This window comes from Fusarium proliferatum (genome assembly GCF_900067095.1).
Source record: "Fusarium proliferatum ET1 genome assembly, contig: FPRO_scaffold005, whole genome shotgun sequence".
NCBI classification, from domain to species: domain Eukaryota; kingdom Fungi; phylum Ascomycota; class Sordariomycetes; order Hypocreales; family Nectriaceae; genus Fusarium; species Fusarium proliferatum.
The window spans coordinates 1,295,529-1,312,959 of NW_022194794.1; the positions used below are offsets into that span (position 1 = coordinate 1,295,529).

The 17,431-nt window shown below is 48.8% G+C and overlaps 5 protein-coding genes across 5 annotated transcripts; 2 read left to right on the forward strand and 3 right to left on the reverse strand.

Annotated features, from left to right (window-relative positions):
* Positions 1-265: 265 nt before the first annotated feature.
* FPRO_10697 (putative UGA1-4-aminobutyrate aminotransferase (GABA transaminase)) lies at positions 266-1,828 on the reverse strand (the record flags this gene model as incomplete). The annotated part of the gene is made up of 2 exons (XM_031231688.1): positions 266-1,472; positions 1,527-1,828. The coding sequence occupies 2 exons, from the start codon at positions 1,826-1,828 to the stop codon at positions 266-268; spliced, it is 1,509 nt and encodes a 502-aa protein (XP_031081700.1).
* A 1,902-nt stretch (positions 1,829-3,730) lies between these two features.
* Positions 3,731-6,670, reverse strand: FPRO_10698 (uncharacterized protein; the record flags this gene model as incomplete). Its single annotated transcript, XM_031231689.1, has 7 exons — positions 3,731-3,784; positions 3,849-3,959; positions 4,009-4,383; positions 4,435-4,767; positions 4,817-5,947; positions 6,022-6,407; positions 6,466-6,670. 7 exons carry the CDS (start codon positions 6,668-6,670, stop codon positions 3,731-3,733), a joined length of 2,595 nt encoding a protein of 864 aa, XP_031081701.1.
* Positions 6,671-8,302: 1,632 nt separating this feature from the next.
* Positions 8,303-10,153, forward strand: FPRO_10699 (uncharacterized protein; the record flags this gene model as incomplete). Its single annotated transcript, XM_031231690.1, has 1 exon — positions 8,303-10,153. The coding sequence occupies one exon, from the start codon at positions 8,303-8,305 to the stop codon at positions 10,151-10,153; it is 1,851 nt and encodes a 616-aa protein (XP_031081702.1).
* Positions 10,154-10,486: 333 nt separating this feature from the next.
* Positions 10,487-12,940, forward strand: FPRO_10700 (uncharacterized protein; the record flags this gene model as incomplete). The annotated part of the gene is made up of 1 exon (XM_031231691.1): positions 10,487-12,940. The coding sequence occupies one exon, from the start codon at positions 10,487-10,489 to the stop codon at positions 12,938-12,940; it is 2,454 nt and encodes an 817-aa protein (XP_031081703.1).
* A 2,957-nt stretch (positions 12,941-15,897) lies between these two features.
* FPRO_10701 (uncharacterized protein) lies at positions 15,898-16,783 on the reverse strand (the record flags this gene model as incomplete). The annotated part of the gene is made up of 2 exons (XM_031231692.1): positions 15,898-16,519; positions 16,593-16,783. 2 exons carry the CDS (start codon positions 16,781-16,783, stop codon positions 15,898-15,900), a joined length of 813 nt encoding a protein of 270 aa, XP_031081704.1.
* Between the last annotated feature and the right edge of the window lie 648 nt (positions 16,784-17,431).

Sequence of the window (17,431 nt, forward strand, 5' to 3'; positions counted from 1 at the left end):
ACGACAACATACATAATGCTCAAACAGGTGCACGGAAATGTATGAAGAAAGCAAGACGCTTATGTTGATTGCATCAACCCTCATTAACCTTGGCTTCATGACACCAAAAAAAAGTGTGCCTAGTCCATTCCAGATATCGGCCTCGAGATAAAAGAAATATCTGGATCTCCCAGGTCTTCGCTAAAAACATTTTCTGATTTATTCAGATAATCCCGAACTCCACTGTCCCTAAATAGTCATTTTGATGCTCTTCTTGGACCTCCTTTTACTGCTTAACAATCTTCTCAATTGTGTCCACAAGGATATCAGCGTGCTTCTGCTGGAAGATGAGCATAGGTCGCAGACGAACGGCGCTGGCGCCGCTGCCACCGATGTTCACACCTAGTTTCTTGGCCTCTGCTAGGAACTGGTCACGCTTGGGGCTGTCAAAGGCAATGAATGTACCTTGACCCTTGCCACGGAGGTTCTCGATCTGACCGGGGTACTTCTTGCTAAGAGACTCGAGGTCCTTGAAGAGGCGATCACCAACTCGCGCGGTGTGGTTGACGAGGTCGTTCTTGTTGATTTCGTCAACAATGGCCTTGAAGAGGATGGCGCGAGCAGGGTCACCCATCCATGTGTTGAACTGTCTGTAGGGCTTGTTGGGACGGATAGCAGGGTCGCCATAGTAGAAACCGGCAGCTTGAGCCTTCTTGGAGAAGGTCACGATATCAGGGGGTGTCTCGAGGTTCCAGTGCTCATGAGCCCAGAACTTGCCAGTAGCCCCGATACCAGTTTGGACTTCGTCGACAATAAGTAGAATGTTATGTTTCTTGGTCAGGGCTCGCAGCTTGCGGAAGAAGTCTGGCGAAGCGTGGTTATCACCACCTTCACTCTGGACTGGCTCGACGACAACGGCGCAAGGAGGCAGGTGCCAGCTCTTAATAAGGTGCTCGACTTCATCGAGACTAGCCTGCTCGATCTTCTTGTTCTCCTCCACGTTCTCCTCGAGAGGATATTTGAGCTTGGGGAAAGTCGCTTGAGGCCAATCGAAAGCAGGGATGTCGACCTTATGGATAGCCTTGGAGCGGGTAGTAGAAAGCGATCCAAAGAGACGACCGTGGAAGCCGGTCTTGAAAGAAAGAATAGAAAGATCAGGGCTTCCAGGGGCATGGTTATCCATAGCACTGTCAAGTTCCTTGGTGCTGAAATCAACCTCAGGGCCACCACGCTCCTGCTGTCGGCGCCACATAAAGGCGGCCTTGTAGGCAGTCTCGTTCGCATCCGAGCCAGCCATGGCAGTGAAGACATTATCCAGACCCTTTGGAGCAACAGTGAGAAGACTTGACTTGAGAAGATCGGCCCAGTCGTGAGAGGGGAAGGCTCCAAGGGCAGGTCGGTTGACAATGGCGTTCACCATCTCAGGGCTGGAGGCGGCCTTGAGAAGGGCAGGGTTGTTATAGCCGACTGCAATTGAAGCAATCTGAGCAAAGCTATTTTATTCGTTAGTATTTAGGTGATGAAGCTGGCTTTCAATTGACTCTTACACATCGAGAAACACGTTGCCATCGGGGTCGGCAATGTAGTTGCCCTTGCTCTTGGTGTAGTCGACAAGCATGTTTGCGCTACGAGTATCAAAGACCTTGGTGAGCTCATCCATATGGCTCTTGGTCTTAGGGCCAGGAATAGCTGTCTTGACTGTAGGGGCCTCTGGCTCGCCAGCAAAGAACGTCTTCTCAGAAACGGCAGCCATTCGCATACTGCGCGAAGTAGCGAAAGAGCGGCAAGCTGCGGCTCGGGCAGCTTGAACAGCAGGGCGGGCGGCCATGCCAGCGCGGAAAGCCGACATGACTAAGAGTTGCAATTGATGAAGAGTGTGAATGTCTTGTCAAGCGCTTCGACCGTGAGTCAAGGTATAAATTGGAGTTGCGGTATGCCTGCTAAGTGAGGATAGAACGTTAGTATAAATAAAAGCGTGCCGGCATGATATCGAAGCAAACAGGGTCACAAGATGCAGGCATAACGGAAGCCAAATTGAGAGGGGCAACTCACTCTTGTAAAGCTACCTAAGGTAGAAGCTCTGAAGGTATGAGAATGTCACACAGATGGGAGATATGAAAGAGGAGGGGAGAGGGAAAACGGAGGTTGTCGTCAGCCCTTTTATAATGTATCACTCACTTCAGAATGGAAAGGAAGGGTCCTTACTCGGACCCGGCTCTCACCTCACCTGCCCAACGCCGGAGGTCTCTAGAGGTACCTTAGTCATGATGTCCCAGTCCGTCAACCTACAACTGAAAGCTTACCTAGTACCTACTAACCTACCACCTGAAAATGTTTCTTTTCCCCGCATTCGCTCTCGAGAAAGTGACCAAGCGGAGCGGAAGTTGGTGAGAGACAGCGGAGGCAAACAGGAAAGAGGGAGGGGTGAAGTTAGACGTGTTGAAAACTTGCCGTAATAGGTAAGAAGCTGTAGCGCCCTAGCTCGCCTACAGCATCTCTTAGACTCCACTAGCTCCTCTGATTCTCTCCGCTACCTTAGCTATCAGTTATCTTTTGTGGCATTGGTTAGCCTCTATATCAAACTGCAAGACGCAGTTGTTTTACTTGGATACTATACTACTGTTGATTTCAACATCGTCTACGAGACCATTTGCTATTTCAATACAACCTCGCCCTGTCTTGGTTTCAAGGCCCGTGCCTCACCTCCGCTCTCAAAGTACACCTTACCCACGGTGAATCCAGACCCAGATCTCGATAACAGGCTGCAGTACCGACATGTCTACTGTGCAGGGGGGCCAGATAGGTATGTACTACATACACAAATACGTACCGATAACATCCATGGATGCATTGTCCAACCATTATTGCAGCCTATCTCACACTCAAGAACACCCCGTGACCGGTTGCCGGCCACTGTGTATTCACATATCCAGCTACTGGTATCCGAACTGTTTGATAACAGAATCAATTCGCCCTTTCACGGGTTGACCTTCCTGATTCCATGTCCCGCTCTCCAAATCCACCGAACTTGTCAAGGCGCGGGGTAAGGCAGGTATCTCCATATCTTTGTATAAAACGGCGCTCAGATCCTGATACGCCTTCTAGCTACAGTACTTACACCAATGCAGTCAGAGTTACCGACCACTATTCCTCACCGAACTCACCTTGAGACATGATTGCTTGCTTTATTTGGTGACCTTTCTACCGTGTGGGGATTCATCTGCTATTTAGAACATATCTCCCATACAGCACATACACCCCCCAACATGGTAGCCGTCGTTCCCGTTCCACACACCGGACCGGTTCCGGTCTCGGAGCCGTCCGAGTTCTCGGCTGCCAGACGTTTGCTTTTAGTGCGTTTGGCATCCAGAAGCCTACCCTTTTGGGCAGGTCAAGGGAGACTGGAGGCTCTAGGTCGTTCATCCATAAAAATTGGAACACGATAACAATCACATGAGTTGAAGACAATGTTTTCCTCGTTGTCCGATCTTTCTAGTCAATTCAAAGAGTAAAATGTCGCCTCGATTCTCATCCGCGTGGCCATAAAAGTCTCATGCTGTCGCAATGTCAATCTATAAGGTAGAGAAGACGCGACTCTTCCATCCTTATCAACTGCGTTAACCATAATGTCGATGCGTCCGATTCTGATGCTCAAAAGAACTCGCTACCAGAAATGCAATGCCAATGCCATGCCTGTATCACATAAACAAACAACGCCCACAATGCCCAAAACTCCTGATTCGCCTGCAAGCTAAACGTCTTTCTCATGCTCCCGCATATATCTGACAAAGGTCTTCTTGTGGGTCTGGTAGCTAGGTTAGCATCATAAAGAGAACATCAGTTTCAAGCAGTAGTCAGCGAATGCTTACCATTCCGGCGTATTTGCCGTCTTTCAGTACACAAATGTACCTGAGTCCAAGCTTCGCGAAAAGCTCATAAACCAAGTCCATTGGTGACCTGATATCCAGTGCAACAGGTGCCTATACTCGTCAGTATTGTGCGAGGTAACACATATCGCGGAATGCTCACAGGATCTATGTAGGGTGTAAAGTCTGTGGGATCATGTTCTCCCTCATCTTCGTCAATGCTAGGAACGTGATCCATGAGGCAAAGATTCGTCGCTTCGTCTTCTAACTGATCAAGGGCATATCCAAGATCAGGTGCGGGAATCAACCCGACCAAAATACCATGCCGCACAATTGGCAGTCCTCCATCGAGTTCGCCAGCCCTGTGCAGAAGTTCGAGTTTGATTCTCAAGCTGGTAGCAGGCACAACCGGCGAGTTCGTAATGTCAATAATTCGTTCTTTTCGAATCCGTGGCACAATGTCAGCCAGGTCTTCCGTAAAGATCGGCTTATGCTTATTGTCCAAGAATGGATATGAATTCATGCTGGTGAGAAGATCCTGTACAAGTCAGTCGCTGCTCGGTATATTGGCCAAAAATGAAAGACTCACATAGATACTGTTGGGCTCGATGGCATCAGCTGTCCATTTAGCCACGAGGATGGCGAGAGAGAAGGGCAAGACATAATCAAGGCTACCGGTGAGCTCGAATAAGATGACTGCGAGTGTGACAGACAGTCTTGTCACACCACACATAGTGGCACCGGCTGCAATGAGACCGTATACACCAGGTTGGATGCACGAGCCGTCTCTGCTGAATGCACAATCTCCCCAGATAGCCCAATCGGGGACACGTAGCACGGCCCATTGCACCATATGGCCGACTATCCGACCCATCAAGCCTCCAACAACCATAGATGGTACATAGATCCCAGCAGGAACTTTCTGTTGGGCGTATTAGTTTATGCCACAGCTCATTCTGAATCAAACTTACAATGCCAAAAGTGATAACGGTGAGGAAGCCCTTGATCAAGAGAGCCACAAACAATTCAAACAAAATAGGAGGAATATCATCGATAGCCCCAGGGCATAATGCTCGTTCTTCCCAGTCAGTGCTGGAACCCTCGCACGGCGATGCGACATTCAGAAGCAGCTCAGCCACGGGGAGCTTTGTCAGAGGATTCCAATAGCTCATCAATCCTGTTACCAGCGCTACAAGTGATACCTCCAGCAGGGGGTGTTTTTTTATCAGCTGGATCCTTCTGAACGATTGAGCCCAATATTTAGAGGCTTTGATAAAGAGCGCTCCCAGTGCACCGCCAATGATGCCCACAAATATGAAGCTTCCAAGCTCGAAATACTCCCAGTCGACCACGTATCTCACTTCAAACAGCACGATCTTGTGTGTACCGTAGGGGTTGAGAAATTTGAGAGACAGCGCGGCGACGATACAGCAGAAGAAGGTTCGGAACAGCGTTTTTGCAGGGAAGAAATATGAAACTTCCTCAAGGCCGAACAGTACTCCGCCTAGCGGCGCACCAAATGCCACGGCGACTCCTGCGGCCGCGGCTGCTGAGATAACCTCTCTTCGCTTTCCGTCGTTTCGATCGTACTTGGAGAACAATCGACACAAAATATTGCCAACGCAGGCAGCCATATGAACGTACGGGCCCTCTTTTCCGAGACTCATGCCGGAAGCGACACTTAGAATCAGTGCTACCAATTTGATAATCAAGGTCCTGGCACCCAGGAAACCGTGCAAAACGAAGCCACTGAGAATGACGCGAACCTCGGCAACTCCACTGCCAGCTGCAGAATAGTAGACCATTGGGGGATTCTCTGGCTTTGGATCGGGTTGCGGTTGAGGTGTCGAAGACTCACTTGTGTTCAAGTCGTCATATGTCTGTGTGGGTTGATCAACAGCCAGGTTCTCGTCTAGGGTTGTCAGCTGATACGCAGATGGGACAACTGTTTTTGTCCACAGTGCCATCCAACAGGCAATGAGAGCAAGGGCGAGAACAAAGGCCATGTAAATCGCGAAGCTTCTCCAGATGTCCCCGGAAGGACTGTTCACAACATGTGCCCACCTGACCCAGTCCTCACAGACCTCCTCGGCGCAGCATCTCTAAGGTCAACGTCAGCCTACCTTCGTTCTAGGGACAAGCTGAAGATTGTGCGCATCGTGAATTAGGTACTGACCTTTCTGCTGAGATACCAAGCTTTGCTGCAGTAGCCTTCCTTGAAATCAAAGACAGTAGATTCGGCAACATCAACTGTGTAGGCCATCAATGCAACGAGAAAGCCACAGAGAGCACTGAGAATCCAACCCTGGGCGCCATCGAAGATAATGCGGACCCTGCCCCAGAAGTCTTTACGACTTCGAAGCTCCTTGACCCTGTAGGAATCGGCGATTGCATCATGGACCCAGTCGGTACTGGTGAATTGATCGTACCACATACGTTCATCGGGGAAAATTGTGCCTTTCGATTCGGCCATAGAGGACTCATGGCGGTCGGACAGGGCGTTAACCAGTCTTGAGCTCCACGAGGGATGCCGGCTGTGATTTCGAGAGCCATGATAGGCGCCTGAGAGACAGAAAATGATTAGCTAGGGTCAAGACTAGTATACCCCTAGAGAGCGCACCTATATAGCTGTGGTCCCGCGATAAGGATCCTTTTTGCTGACGAGTCGAGCTTTGCTCACTGATACGAATGCGCGACCTTGAAGCTGTGAGCAAGGGGGTTCGCTCGTCCAGTTCTCCTGTTGAAGCATTCCGCTGTAAAGGGTTCCGTCTTCTCGTAGTCCGTGGTGAGGGCGGCTCGGAGCCTTCTGCTTCTTGTCCGGCCATGATGGAATGAAAGTATGGTGGGAATGAAGTTGAAGGAGCAGGGAGTGGAGTGACAGGCAAGCTCCAAGGGCGATACGAGTTTAAAGCAAGGCGCCTGGTCCGGAGATAAAGGGAAGATAAAGATCAGCAGCAAGTGAAACAGAGAATGGGACACAAGGACGATCTGGTCCGAGTACTATATCGCGACACCCGTGCCCGTGCTTCGTCACAGAACTTCGATGGTTCGTTGGTTGTCACACCGTCACCGTTCTCAGGGTCCAGGTGACCCTCGTTGGCGGGAGTGTGGAGGCGCGCCAAGCGTGACTGGACTTTAAATCAAGATGGCGGGGGGTGATCAGGTATAAATAGAGCCCGCCTGACGACGATGACACGGGGAATCGAGGGATGGAGAAGAGAACGGAAGATTCTCATCGATAACTTGAGCTAGATCAAGTTTTGGAGGGAGCGAGGAGTGCTAACTTAAGGTTGTTTTCTGATTGTTATTGGTCTCTTCTACTGTCAACTGCCACATTCGGTAACAAATGCGCCGAATCGTCGTTAACGTTGAATCAAACCCACCTACCCGTCCAGCTCAAAATTCTATTTACTCTTATTTCTAGAGTAGGTGTTCTCTCCTATTTCTTCACAATAATTACCCTCTTCTCTCTCCAAAGTTCCCAGGCGAGCGGACTCAAGAGGGGACAAAGGACATATCATAGACGTGATGAAACGCAATAAAGAATACAGGGGTCAGCCACCAGAGCACGACATGCATTCTGGAGGTACATGAGCAGTCTACGTGTTATGCCCAGACTCAAAAGTACCTGCCACTACCCGAGGGAAGTCCTCACGGCATTTCGTCATTGTGCTCTAGGGGGTCCCCACTGAAGGGTTACTGGTAGGTAGCTGACTCAAGCTCCGTCCACTTTCTGCCGTAGGTGGCTAGCGTTAAGCGCTTGTTGCGCGTGGAAGGGTTAAAATGGAAGATGCATTTGCTTCTGATTCTGATATTGAAGTGCTTCTATGTCATGAAGGGACGGTGATGTATACATACATATTGTATACAGACCTGAACTCGATGTTACGCGAAGCCAGTGCCGTTGCATGTGCTGTAGCCGAAGTAACGTGCTACGCATTTGACGAAGTGGTTCTGACAAGGGCTTATATCAGGGAGACGATTTTGGAAGTGGGATGCTGAATCCCACGAATCATTCGGGCTTTGGCCGACAATCTACAAGGCATCTTGGTGATGAAGCTATGAAGCAAAAACAATTCTTGATCATCAACCCCTCAAACGAGGCATTTGTTGTGATCTGGAGTGTCTGAGACTACATACGCGGCTGATGATCATGTGTGTTCTGAATCATATAAGCTGAGACTGGCCCATGTGTTGCAATTGGTTCCCATCATGTCAACTTTATTGTCAGCCAAAAACGCCAGATTGATCTGTATAGCCGATCATTTTATTTCCGGGAATGGCTGAAGTTGTGGCGTTGATGTGGATGTGGCTGGAGGTGGGCTACTCTTATCTCTTATCGGCTAAAAATTCAGAAAAAGTTGCGACTGCGACGGGCTATTTTCGCAACTTTGGCTACGCAAAACTTTCGACGTCTCTTCTTTCTACCCACCCGAATTCCCTACAGCCCGCAAAAAATGGCTAAGAAGAGAAAGGTATCAGGGCGAAGTAATGCCCCTTCAGGCCCCAAAGAACTTGATCCTTCGGAAGCCCGCCTTGGACCTATCACTACCTATGAGGATGTTGCCGACTCAGAAGACGAGTACTTCATGAACCGAGACCAAATACTACTCGACGAAGCGCCAGGTTCGAAACGTCGAAGGAAAGAAGATGAAGATATCGAGCTGTCTGATGAAGAGGTTCTTGGGTACGAGGACTCCGACTCAGAAGAAGAGGACGACCAAGACGATCAACCACGTAAAAACAAGGGCTCAGCATCCAAAGATGAAGTCTCAGATGACGAAGCTGGCCAGGAAGAGGAGGAGGGTGATTCCGGTTGGTGGGGATCCTCAAGAAACGACTACTACAATGCCGACAACATCGAAACCGAGGCCGACGCTCTTGAAGAAGAAGTGGAAGCCAAGCGACTTCAACAGAAGAAACTTTCCAAGATGGCTGAGGAGGATTTCATTTTTGATGGTGACGAGTGGTTAGTCGAGGGCCAAGAAGATGGCGAGGGCGAAGAGACGGTCACAGAAGTCTTGAAGGAAGTTGAGATCACCGACGATATGAGCCCCGAAGAGCGATATACAATTCTCAAGAACCGTTATCCCGAATTCGAGCCCCTTGTCAATGAATTCCAGAGCATGCAACCTACTTTGGTATATTTGCAAAAATCAGCCCAGGGTCTCTCGGGTCAATCATTAGAAGCCGTCAAGTACTGGGTGGCAGGCTGTTACGTTGCTGCTCTCGCGAGCTATTTTGCCATCCTGACCTCTCCAGCAAGAGATAACGCAAAGGTGCAGAAAACTATTGATCCTGCCGAGCTACGGGACCACGAGGTCATGGAGACCTTGATGAATTGTCGAGAGGCATGGCAGAAGGTCAAGGATCTCAAGTCAACCAAGAGTTTCGATGGTGACGCTATTTCAGATATCGACGATGATGCATTGATGCAGGGTGTCGAGAATCTCGAGGCTGAGGTGAAGAAAACAAAGAAGAGCAAGAAGTCGTCGAAGCAAGAAAAGGCTGCTGCTGAGAAACTGGCGCGAAAGCTGGAGAGAATCAAGGCCGGAGACGCTGCTGTTGCTGATCTATATGATCTACCACTCCCCGGCAAGAGGTCTAAGAAGTCCAAGAAGGCTGTCGCTATTGAGCAAGACGATGACAACTCCGACTTTGGTGAAGAGGACGTTCTTGATGAGCGAACCGCAGCTGAGAAGGCCGCCCGCAAGAAGAGTCTCAAGTTCTACACATCTCAAATCGTACAGAAGGCGAACAAGCGTGCTGGCGCTGGAAGGGATGCCGGTGGTGATATGGATATTCCTCACCGTGAACGACTTCGAGACCGTGCGGCGCGTCTCAACGCTGAGGCTGAGCGACGTGGACAGAAGAACTCCAAGCTTGGAGCAGACCTTGATGACAACAGTGATGATGAGGACACCACAACGGCCAAGACTGTTCGTGACAACGAGGATGAGTACTACGATATGGTGGCACAAAAGTCAAAGAAGAGCAAGGAGGACAAGGCCGCCCGCTATGCAGCATACGCTGCTGCCAGTAAGGCAGATCGAGTTGTCGAGAAGGAGGAGCTTGGTGAGGATGGCAAGCGCAAGATCACATATGCTATCGAGAAGAACAAGGGTCTAGCGCCCAAGCGAAGCAAGGACGTCAGGAACCCCAGAGTCAAGAAGCGCAAGCAGTACGAAGCAAAGCAAAAGAAGCTGAAGAGCATGAAGCCTGTTTGGCAAGGCGGCGAGCCCAAGGGAGGATACCAAGGAGAGCTGTCAGGTATCAACACAGCGGTTGTCAAGAGCACAAGACTATAGATTTAAATTCATTAAGGACTTGGTTAATAGCGTCATCAAAGAAAGGATACGTCCAATTTTGTGAATATCCATTTAATACCTAGGTCCTTGACTGTCACAATCAATGCACATGGAAGTCCCCTGACTAACACCTATTCTATGGCGGGTCGACCCTTGTATGGCGGGGCCAAACTCCACGTTGCTTGAACAGCTTCCCTTGAGCAAACCTACAACCTTCCAACGCCTCTCCTTAAATTTCCAACGACCATACGATCCTGGGTGCGACAAAATATTGAGCAGATGCCTATCAATAGGTAACACCGATACTATACAATCTATTGCTCTCGCGCAACAATGGCCGATATCGACACTTCGAAGCTCACCTCGTCCGCCCAGATCTTCTCTCCGAATAACACCCTCCCACAGATCCGAGCTATTCATAAAAGCCTCCATGTTGCAATCGAAGAAAAGTCTACCCGCCTGCGCACTCAGGTGGGAAGCTCCTATCGCGATCTGCTAGGCACAGCGGACACTATTGTGCACATGCGCGATGACAACGATGTCGTTCAGGAGCTTCTAGGCAAGATGGGTGGTCGATGCGGTAGAGCTGTGATTAGCGCCAAGGCTACGGGTCTCGCAAATTTTGTCGCGAAGGAGAACAAATCCGCTCCTTCTATCGCAGCACGGTTGAGGCTACTCGACGCCTGTGTCCTAGTTGTTGGGCGAATACTTAAGGGCAGTGGTGGACTGGGCGACAATGCCAAGAAGGGAGATAGACTGGTACTTTCCACAAAGGTCCTGATTCTGAGTCGACTTCTGATAAAGAGTCTCTCGGACGATGCGACTGATACCAGCAGTCGCCAAGACATCGAAACCGCGAGAGCATCCGTTAGCAAGCTACGACGAAGGCTGCTCAGGAACGTCGAGAAGGTCTTTGAGAGAGCTGGCGATGAGACGGAGAGGGAAGACGTGCAAAAGGCACTTTGTGCATACAGCCTAGCAACAAGCTCTGGAGCAAGAGACGTCCTCCGCCATTTTCTCCATGTGAGAGCAGAGGCTATGGGGCTAGCATTTGAGGTGGAAGAGAATAATCGGAAGAGGAGTGCTGATGACGTTGTTCAAAGTTTGAGGCTCTATTCGAGGACCCTTCTTGATGTGCAAGCTTTAGTGCCAGGCAGGTTGTCATTGGCGCTCTCGGGTCTTAAGAGCCACCCTCTCCTAGCTGACTCCGGCCTCAAGCAGCTTGAAGGGTTACGATTAGACCTATATGAACGGTGGTGTGACGAAGAAATCCAGTACTTCACACCGTTTGTTCGACATGACGACCTGGATGGAAGCCAAGCTCGTGAGATGCTGGCAGCATGGTCCGAGAAGGGATCAGAGGTTCTCCTCGACGGACTGAAGAAAACGCTGGACACAATGTCCGAATTCAAGTCGATCATGGAGCTTCGAACAAGTGTTTTGGAGCTTTGGATTAGAGATGGCGGGAAGGCTCGAGGTATCGATCCATCAGAAATGCAGGATTCTCTCCGTGAAGCCATCAACTCACGCATGCTCCAAGTCCTCGATATAAAGGTCAGCAAGCTCCGCTTAGTTGGGTCAGAGATCTCTGCAGCCCTAGGACGATGGAAAGATGGTATTACCGATGAACATGTGAGCATCTGGAACGAAGACGGTTACGATGAAGCTCTTGCGGGTGGCGCTGCCCCATTCGTGCATGAGGTCGTGTCCCGGTTTTATGGACGGAATGATGCTGTTTCCAAAGCAGCGCACTCTTACAAATCATGGCATCATGTCATCGATGATGTCAAGGAGGTTGTTGAACAATTGAGACGGCAGCGCTGGGATAATGACTACGACGAGATTGAGGATGAGGAGACGATCGAAGCTCGACAAAAACTCTTAAGCAAAGAAGATCCTCAGATGCTGCAAGAAAGGCTGGATGCCACGCTTGATAAGTATTTCAAAGAGCTTGAAGATCAAATCCAAAGTCTCTGGGATGAGCGGGCCGAGTCATTGCGCAATGGTAAAGTAGCCATGTACTTCCTCCGTGTTTTACGAGATATTCGAAATCAGATACCAGATCGCCCTTCCATCAAGAACTTTGGCCTGAAGGCTGTCCCTTCAATGCACGAGAAGGTGGCTTTGGCAGTTTCACGGTCTACTCTGGAAGAGTTCTCCAAGCAAGGACTTTCACAGCGACTTGTGGTGGGTCGACCACTCTGGGACGGAGAGCCAGCGCTACCTAACCAGCCCTCGCCAGAGGTTTTCCAGTTCCTACGATCACTATCACTGTCTATGTCGGACGAGGGGGCTGATCTCTGGACCAAAGCTGCTGTGTCTGTGTTGAAGAAGCACCTGGCCAAGCAACTATGCAAAATGTGGGAGGCAGCAGTGGTGGAGCACTCAGTTGACGACAGGGAAGACGTCAAAGACGAGAAGTCGGGGGAGGTAGATGCAAAGGAGGATACGGAAGAAGGTGATACAGAGGACGAGAATGCAGAGGAGACCGATGAAAAGAAGGCCAGTGCAGAAGAGGAGTTGCCAAAGCCGGAAGATGATACCAAGGAGAAGAAGCCTCGTCTCAGTGCCGAGCAGAAGACGGATGTCTTCATACAATGGCTCTTTGATATTGCCCTCTTGCGGCGTTGCATCGGCAACACAGAGTTAACAGGCAGCTCGTTCCAGAACCTCGAGGACAATGTTTACCGGCATTCCCAGTTAGACGAAGCAGCAAAACACCGAATCTCCAAGTCATCCAACGACTTCTGGCAACGAGTCAGTTTATTGTTTGGTCTGCTAGCATAGGGAATAGGCAACACTTGGCAATCGAAGACTATTAACAACCTACCAATTATGACACTCCTGCTGAAGACACTATCAATTAAACTGTGCTGTCCGCACCAAATAGTATGTATACGAGTGTCAGTATCTTGTTCATAAGGCATTGTGACGTGTCCGCCTATCACATACGACCACAGCTCGTAGAGAACACGGGGTCCCGTCTAGTTTTTGTCTTCTGTTCAAGGGTGACTATTTTTCGCCGCCTCTGTCTCCGAAAATAGAGACATAGGCCATCAATCGTCTTTAGAAATGAGTGAGCACTGTGTGCTTCAGTTAGATGATGATGATGGAATAGACAGTGTTCTTTTGTCTGAATGAGTGAAATTTAGGTTAAGGCGGACCAGAATGAGGAGGACGAGATGGACCTGCGGCGAGGCAGTAGTCGGAATAATATCGATATTCGGATTTTGTAGTTTATTGCAAGCTACACTTTCACGGGAATCATCAAAAAGAACTGTGACTCGTGGCTATGCCCTCAACTCAAGCATGTGCTAGATCTTGTTCTGATTTGCGTTGAAAACGATGACGGGGCGTTTCCGTAGCGATCAAGGGGAAGATTTGTATTCCGCTGGCGCGATCCGGCAGAGCCAAGTAAGATCTGTGAGAACTCTTTGTCATAGCTTGAGGCTGTCATGATCTTTCATACTGTCGCAGTTGATTGGTCTCATCATGCCAGGGGATTATGTTGAGCCGGAGCTGGTCATGTCAGGTAAATATCCTTTGATGTTATAGGTTATGCACAAGACTTTCACAAATAATCCGTCGAGTTGAAATTGGCCTGAGCCTAGTTCACCAGTCTCTTCTACGAAACCTTCGCTAGACTACCTTTTCTACACGGCTACCAACGCTGTTGTCCGATCACGATTCCTTTCAACCTTCCCGAATGTTCCAATCCTCCATCTTCTCCGTCTGCCCCGTCAACTCCTTCGCCGGGGATGTCTTGAGGCGGCCAATCGGCGATGTCCCTGAAGGCTTTGAAGCTGCCTTGACTCTTGAAGCTGCCCCTGATGTGACCTGGTAGACAGCTGTTTATGCGAATGCGTAAATGAGATTCTGAGCGCCTAGATCGAGAAGAAAAAGAACTACGTCCTTTGTCATTAGCCTCACTGAGAAACTAGATGATCCGCTTGTGTTTCACATACTTTGCAAGTCGAGCTCTTAGGAATGTCGGCTGCAAGGTTGTTCAAGAATGATTATGTCATTTATGTAAAAAGGGGTTGTGACCGTAAAGATTACTACAGAAGGAGATGCAATGTGTGATCGAGGTGTAAGAGGAAGACAATGAGGAAGAAGAAGAGGACGAGGAGGAGAAGATATACCATATCCTCAGAATGATCACTCCTGCCTCAAGTATCAAGACTTCATTTTGCCAAGCAGGAACCTCTAACCCTCCTACTGTCATTGGGAAACAAGTGACTAGCGTAACTACCGTACCAGACATCAAATATGGCAGGCAATAAGCAATGAATGGGTCTACTAAATGCAGTCTTGACACGTACTAACAATTCGAGGCAAGACCTTGACATTATTCACTTGTCTAGGTAGGTAGTTACTCGGGTAGACACAAAAGGATTAAGAGGTAGGCATGTGTGTATAGTAGTATAAGCTACAGCGCAGGTAGATACCTACGCGGGTAACGGGCGTCTAGGTCAGGGGGCTAGCATTACAAAGGAAGTGTTTTCTTTCCCTCTTCAGAATTGCTATAGTATATGGGCTGGCTTGTGATATATTTACGAGATCTCAAGAAGTAACAGATTTCCTGCGGAACAGCATATCAACAGACCCAGCAGAGCCCAACAGAGATATGGCGTTCTGATAGTCCAGAGATCTGCTGATCATAGTCATCGAGCCTTCCTAAACTAAAAGGTTGGTTCATGGTTGTGAAAAACAGCTCTGCTCCGGACCCCCTCCTTCCCCAGGTAGGTGGTTTAATTTGCCTCCATTATCCTCGAGTATGGCCACTGCATTAGTAAATTTCTTCGACCCTATGTATTATTATGTGTTGTTTTCCCTGTCTGGCTGGGAAACGCTGGCTGGCCTCGATATGTGATTGACGATAACACAACCAGTGATTTATTGGCACTTGCCAACTCGGCTAAAAAGACCAAAATAATTCCATGACCTCAGTTCACGGACACATCATGTTCAAGTGTAGAAGCTGAACTTTCTCTCTGATGCCGAGTGCTCATCATAGGTCAAGCATATGATACTACAACCGAATTCGGATAAGAGCTATGGAAAGAGAGAAGTGGAGTGATTCAGATGCAATTTATACATGCGGAAAGTCACGGTGTATTATACTGTCTTGACACTGTACCACATACTGTGCCAAGACGTCTCGTTGAGCTCGGTGTAATGCTGCTCAAGGTTTAAAATCAGCATTGTGTGATTGAAAGTGAAATTTTTTTGAATACGCCTTTGCGAAAATCTAGCTTCCAAGATAAATTCTCAGCTGTGGTTGAACCTTGCCTGGGGTTAAAAATCCTAATTAGCAATTCTCCGTGAAGTGGTCAGCAGAGACAGAAGTAGAGAAAATTTGCCGTGAATATTTTGCAAAACTACAGCTCTTTCTAGTATATATACAACTAAAGGTAGTGGAAAATAGTCAGTCCTTAGCTTAGCTTAGCAGCGTACCTTGTGAGTTGGGTGAAGAAAAGACACAGAATCATTTTTCCCCCTTGCTGTCAGGCTCATATGAGGCCATCAAGCTTTTAACTTTCCAAACAAAGGCTTAAACAATGAGGCCCCTATAGTAGGCCAGTATCTCAAAGGTCAATATCTCATAACGTTTATCTGCCTCAGTGGCGCAATTGCTGCCTTGACTAAAAGACACAGAATCATGAGGCGAGAAAGCACGTGTCCGAGTCGAGTCTTATGGCTTCGCGTTGTCTTCTCTGGTATAGACAATAAAGCGCAAGTCATCACAGCTTGTGTCGCTTCGCACCGCTCGCAAGCTTTGCAAACTCCTCCTGGGGTACACCCGTCATGAATCTCTCCAGCCCAGCAAAAACCTCATGGACATTCTGTGTATGCAGAATATCCAGCTCAGGCTTCCTGACCAGCTTCTTAATTCCGATCAAGCTATCCCCGATAAGATGGTCTCCCAGCCTCTCGTCAACCTCTTGCAACACTCTAGCCCTGAACTTGACATCATCGCCCTCGTCAAAGATGGCATTGGCAAATCCACAGCGCTCAAGATCTTGAGATCCAATGCGGCGACTCATGAGCAATGCTTCGTTCGCTCGTGCAGGTCCGAGACGCAGTGCGAGTGCTCGCGATGCACCACCCTCAGCAACAAGGCCAATAGAGGAGAAAGGTGTGAGGAGAAAGGTCGACGGCGCGCAGTAGATAAAGTCAGCAAATGCAATGAGCGCAGCTGTAAGGCCTACAACAGGGCCATTGAGGCCAACGACGAGAACCTTGGGATGAGTTGCAAATGCATGGGTGATGTTGAGGTTTTGAGCGACAAAGCCCTGCAAGATTTGCTTATGGACTGCCTTCCCGTCTCCGGCTATCTCTCGAGAGACTCCCACGTCAGCTCCTCTGCGAACAGTCAGTGATGTGCATGCTTATATTGGTTGTCCGTCATTTGGAAGACACAGTGGAAGGATCTCACGCCGAAAAGTATCGACCCTTTGCCAGAATCACCGTAGTGAAAACCTCGTCATGGGTAGCAATCTCTCGCATCTTCTGAGCGAGATCATAGTATTGTGCTGAGTTGAAGGCGTTGAGTTTTCGTTCATTACAAATGGTCAAAATGGCTACACGGCCACGATATTCGAGTTGCAGGGTAGACTCTTCTGCCATATTGAAAGCTGTAGACTGTAGTGTAAAGGATCTGAGAGGAGGATATTCGAAGTGTAGATACCAGATGAATGGAGGAGAAGAGACTTGTAGGATTGATGATGAAGAGGATAAACAGGAGAAGTTGAGTTGACTTCTTGTTCTCTCCGACCTTGGGTATTTTACGTACATGGGTGGTTGAATTACCCCGGATCTTGTCTCCCCACTCGGTTGGCATACCGAGATGCCTCGGCATGGGAGGCGGAGATGTTGCCAGAGCCAAGTCTGCAGGGAGATCGATTACTGGACATAGAACGAATACTTGGCTGAACTTGGCTGTGCAATATATCGTAGAAAGATTGATAACTGATTTGCATAATGCCCGAGTTATCACACAGCATTCATCAGGCTCTAAATACCTTGTATTTGCTGTCTACAGCTCAGGTGAGCTAGGAGCATGCTGAAACATTCCGGACCAATCACGAAACAGCCAAAAGTGTCTCGATTAAAGATGTATATATAACGTATATGAATGATCCATTCGAACTACGTTATCTTGGTAGGCACTGAATTACTGAAGCCCAAGGTACGTTGACATCCCCGGTCCATCCGCAAAACTCCTTTGCCGAAAGATTCAGCATGCAATTTCTTTTCAATCATCACAATAACCAC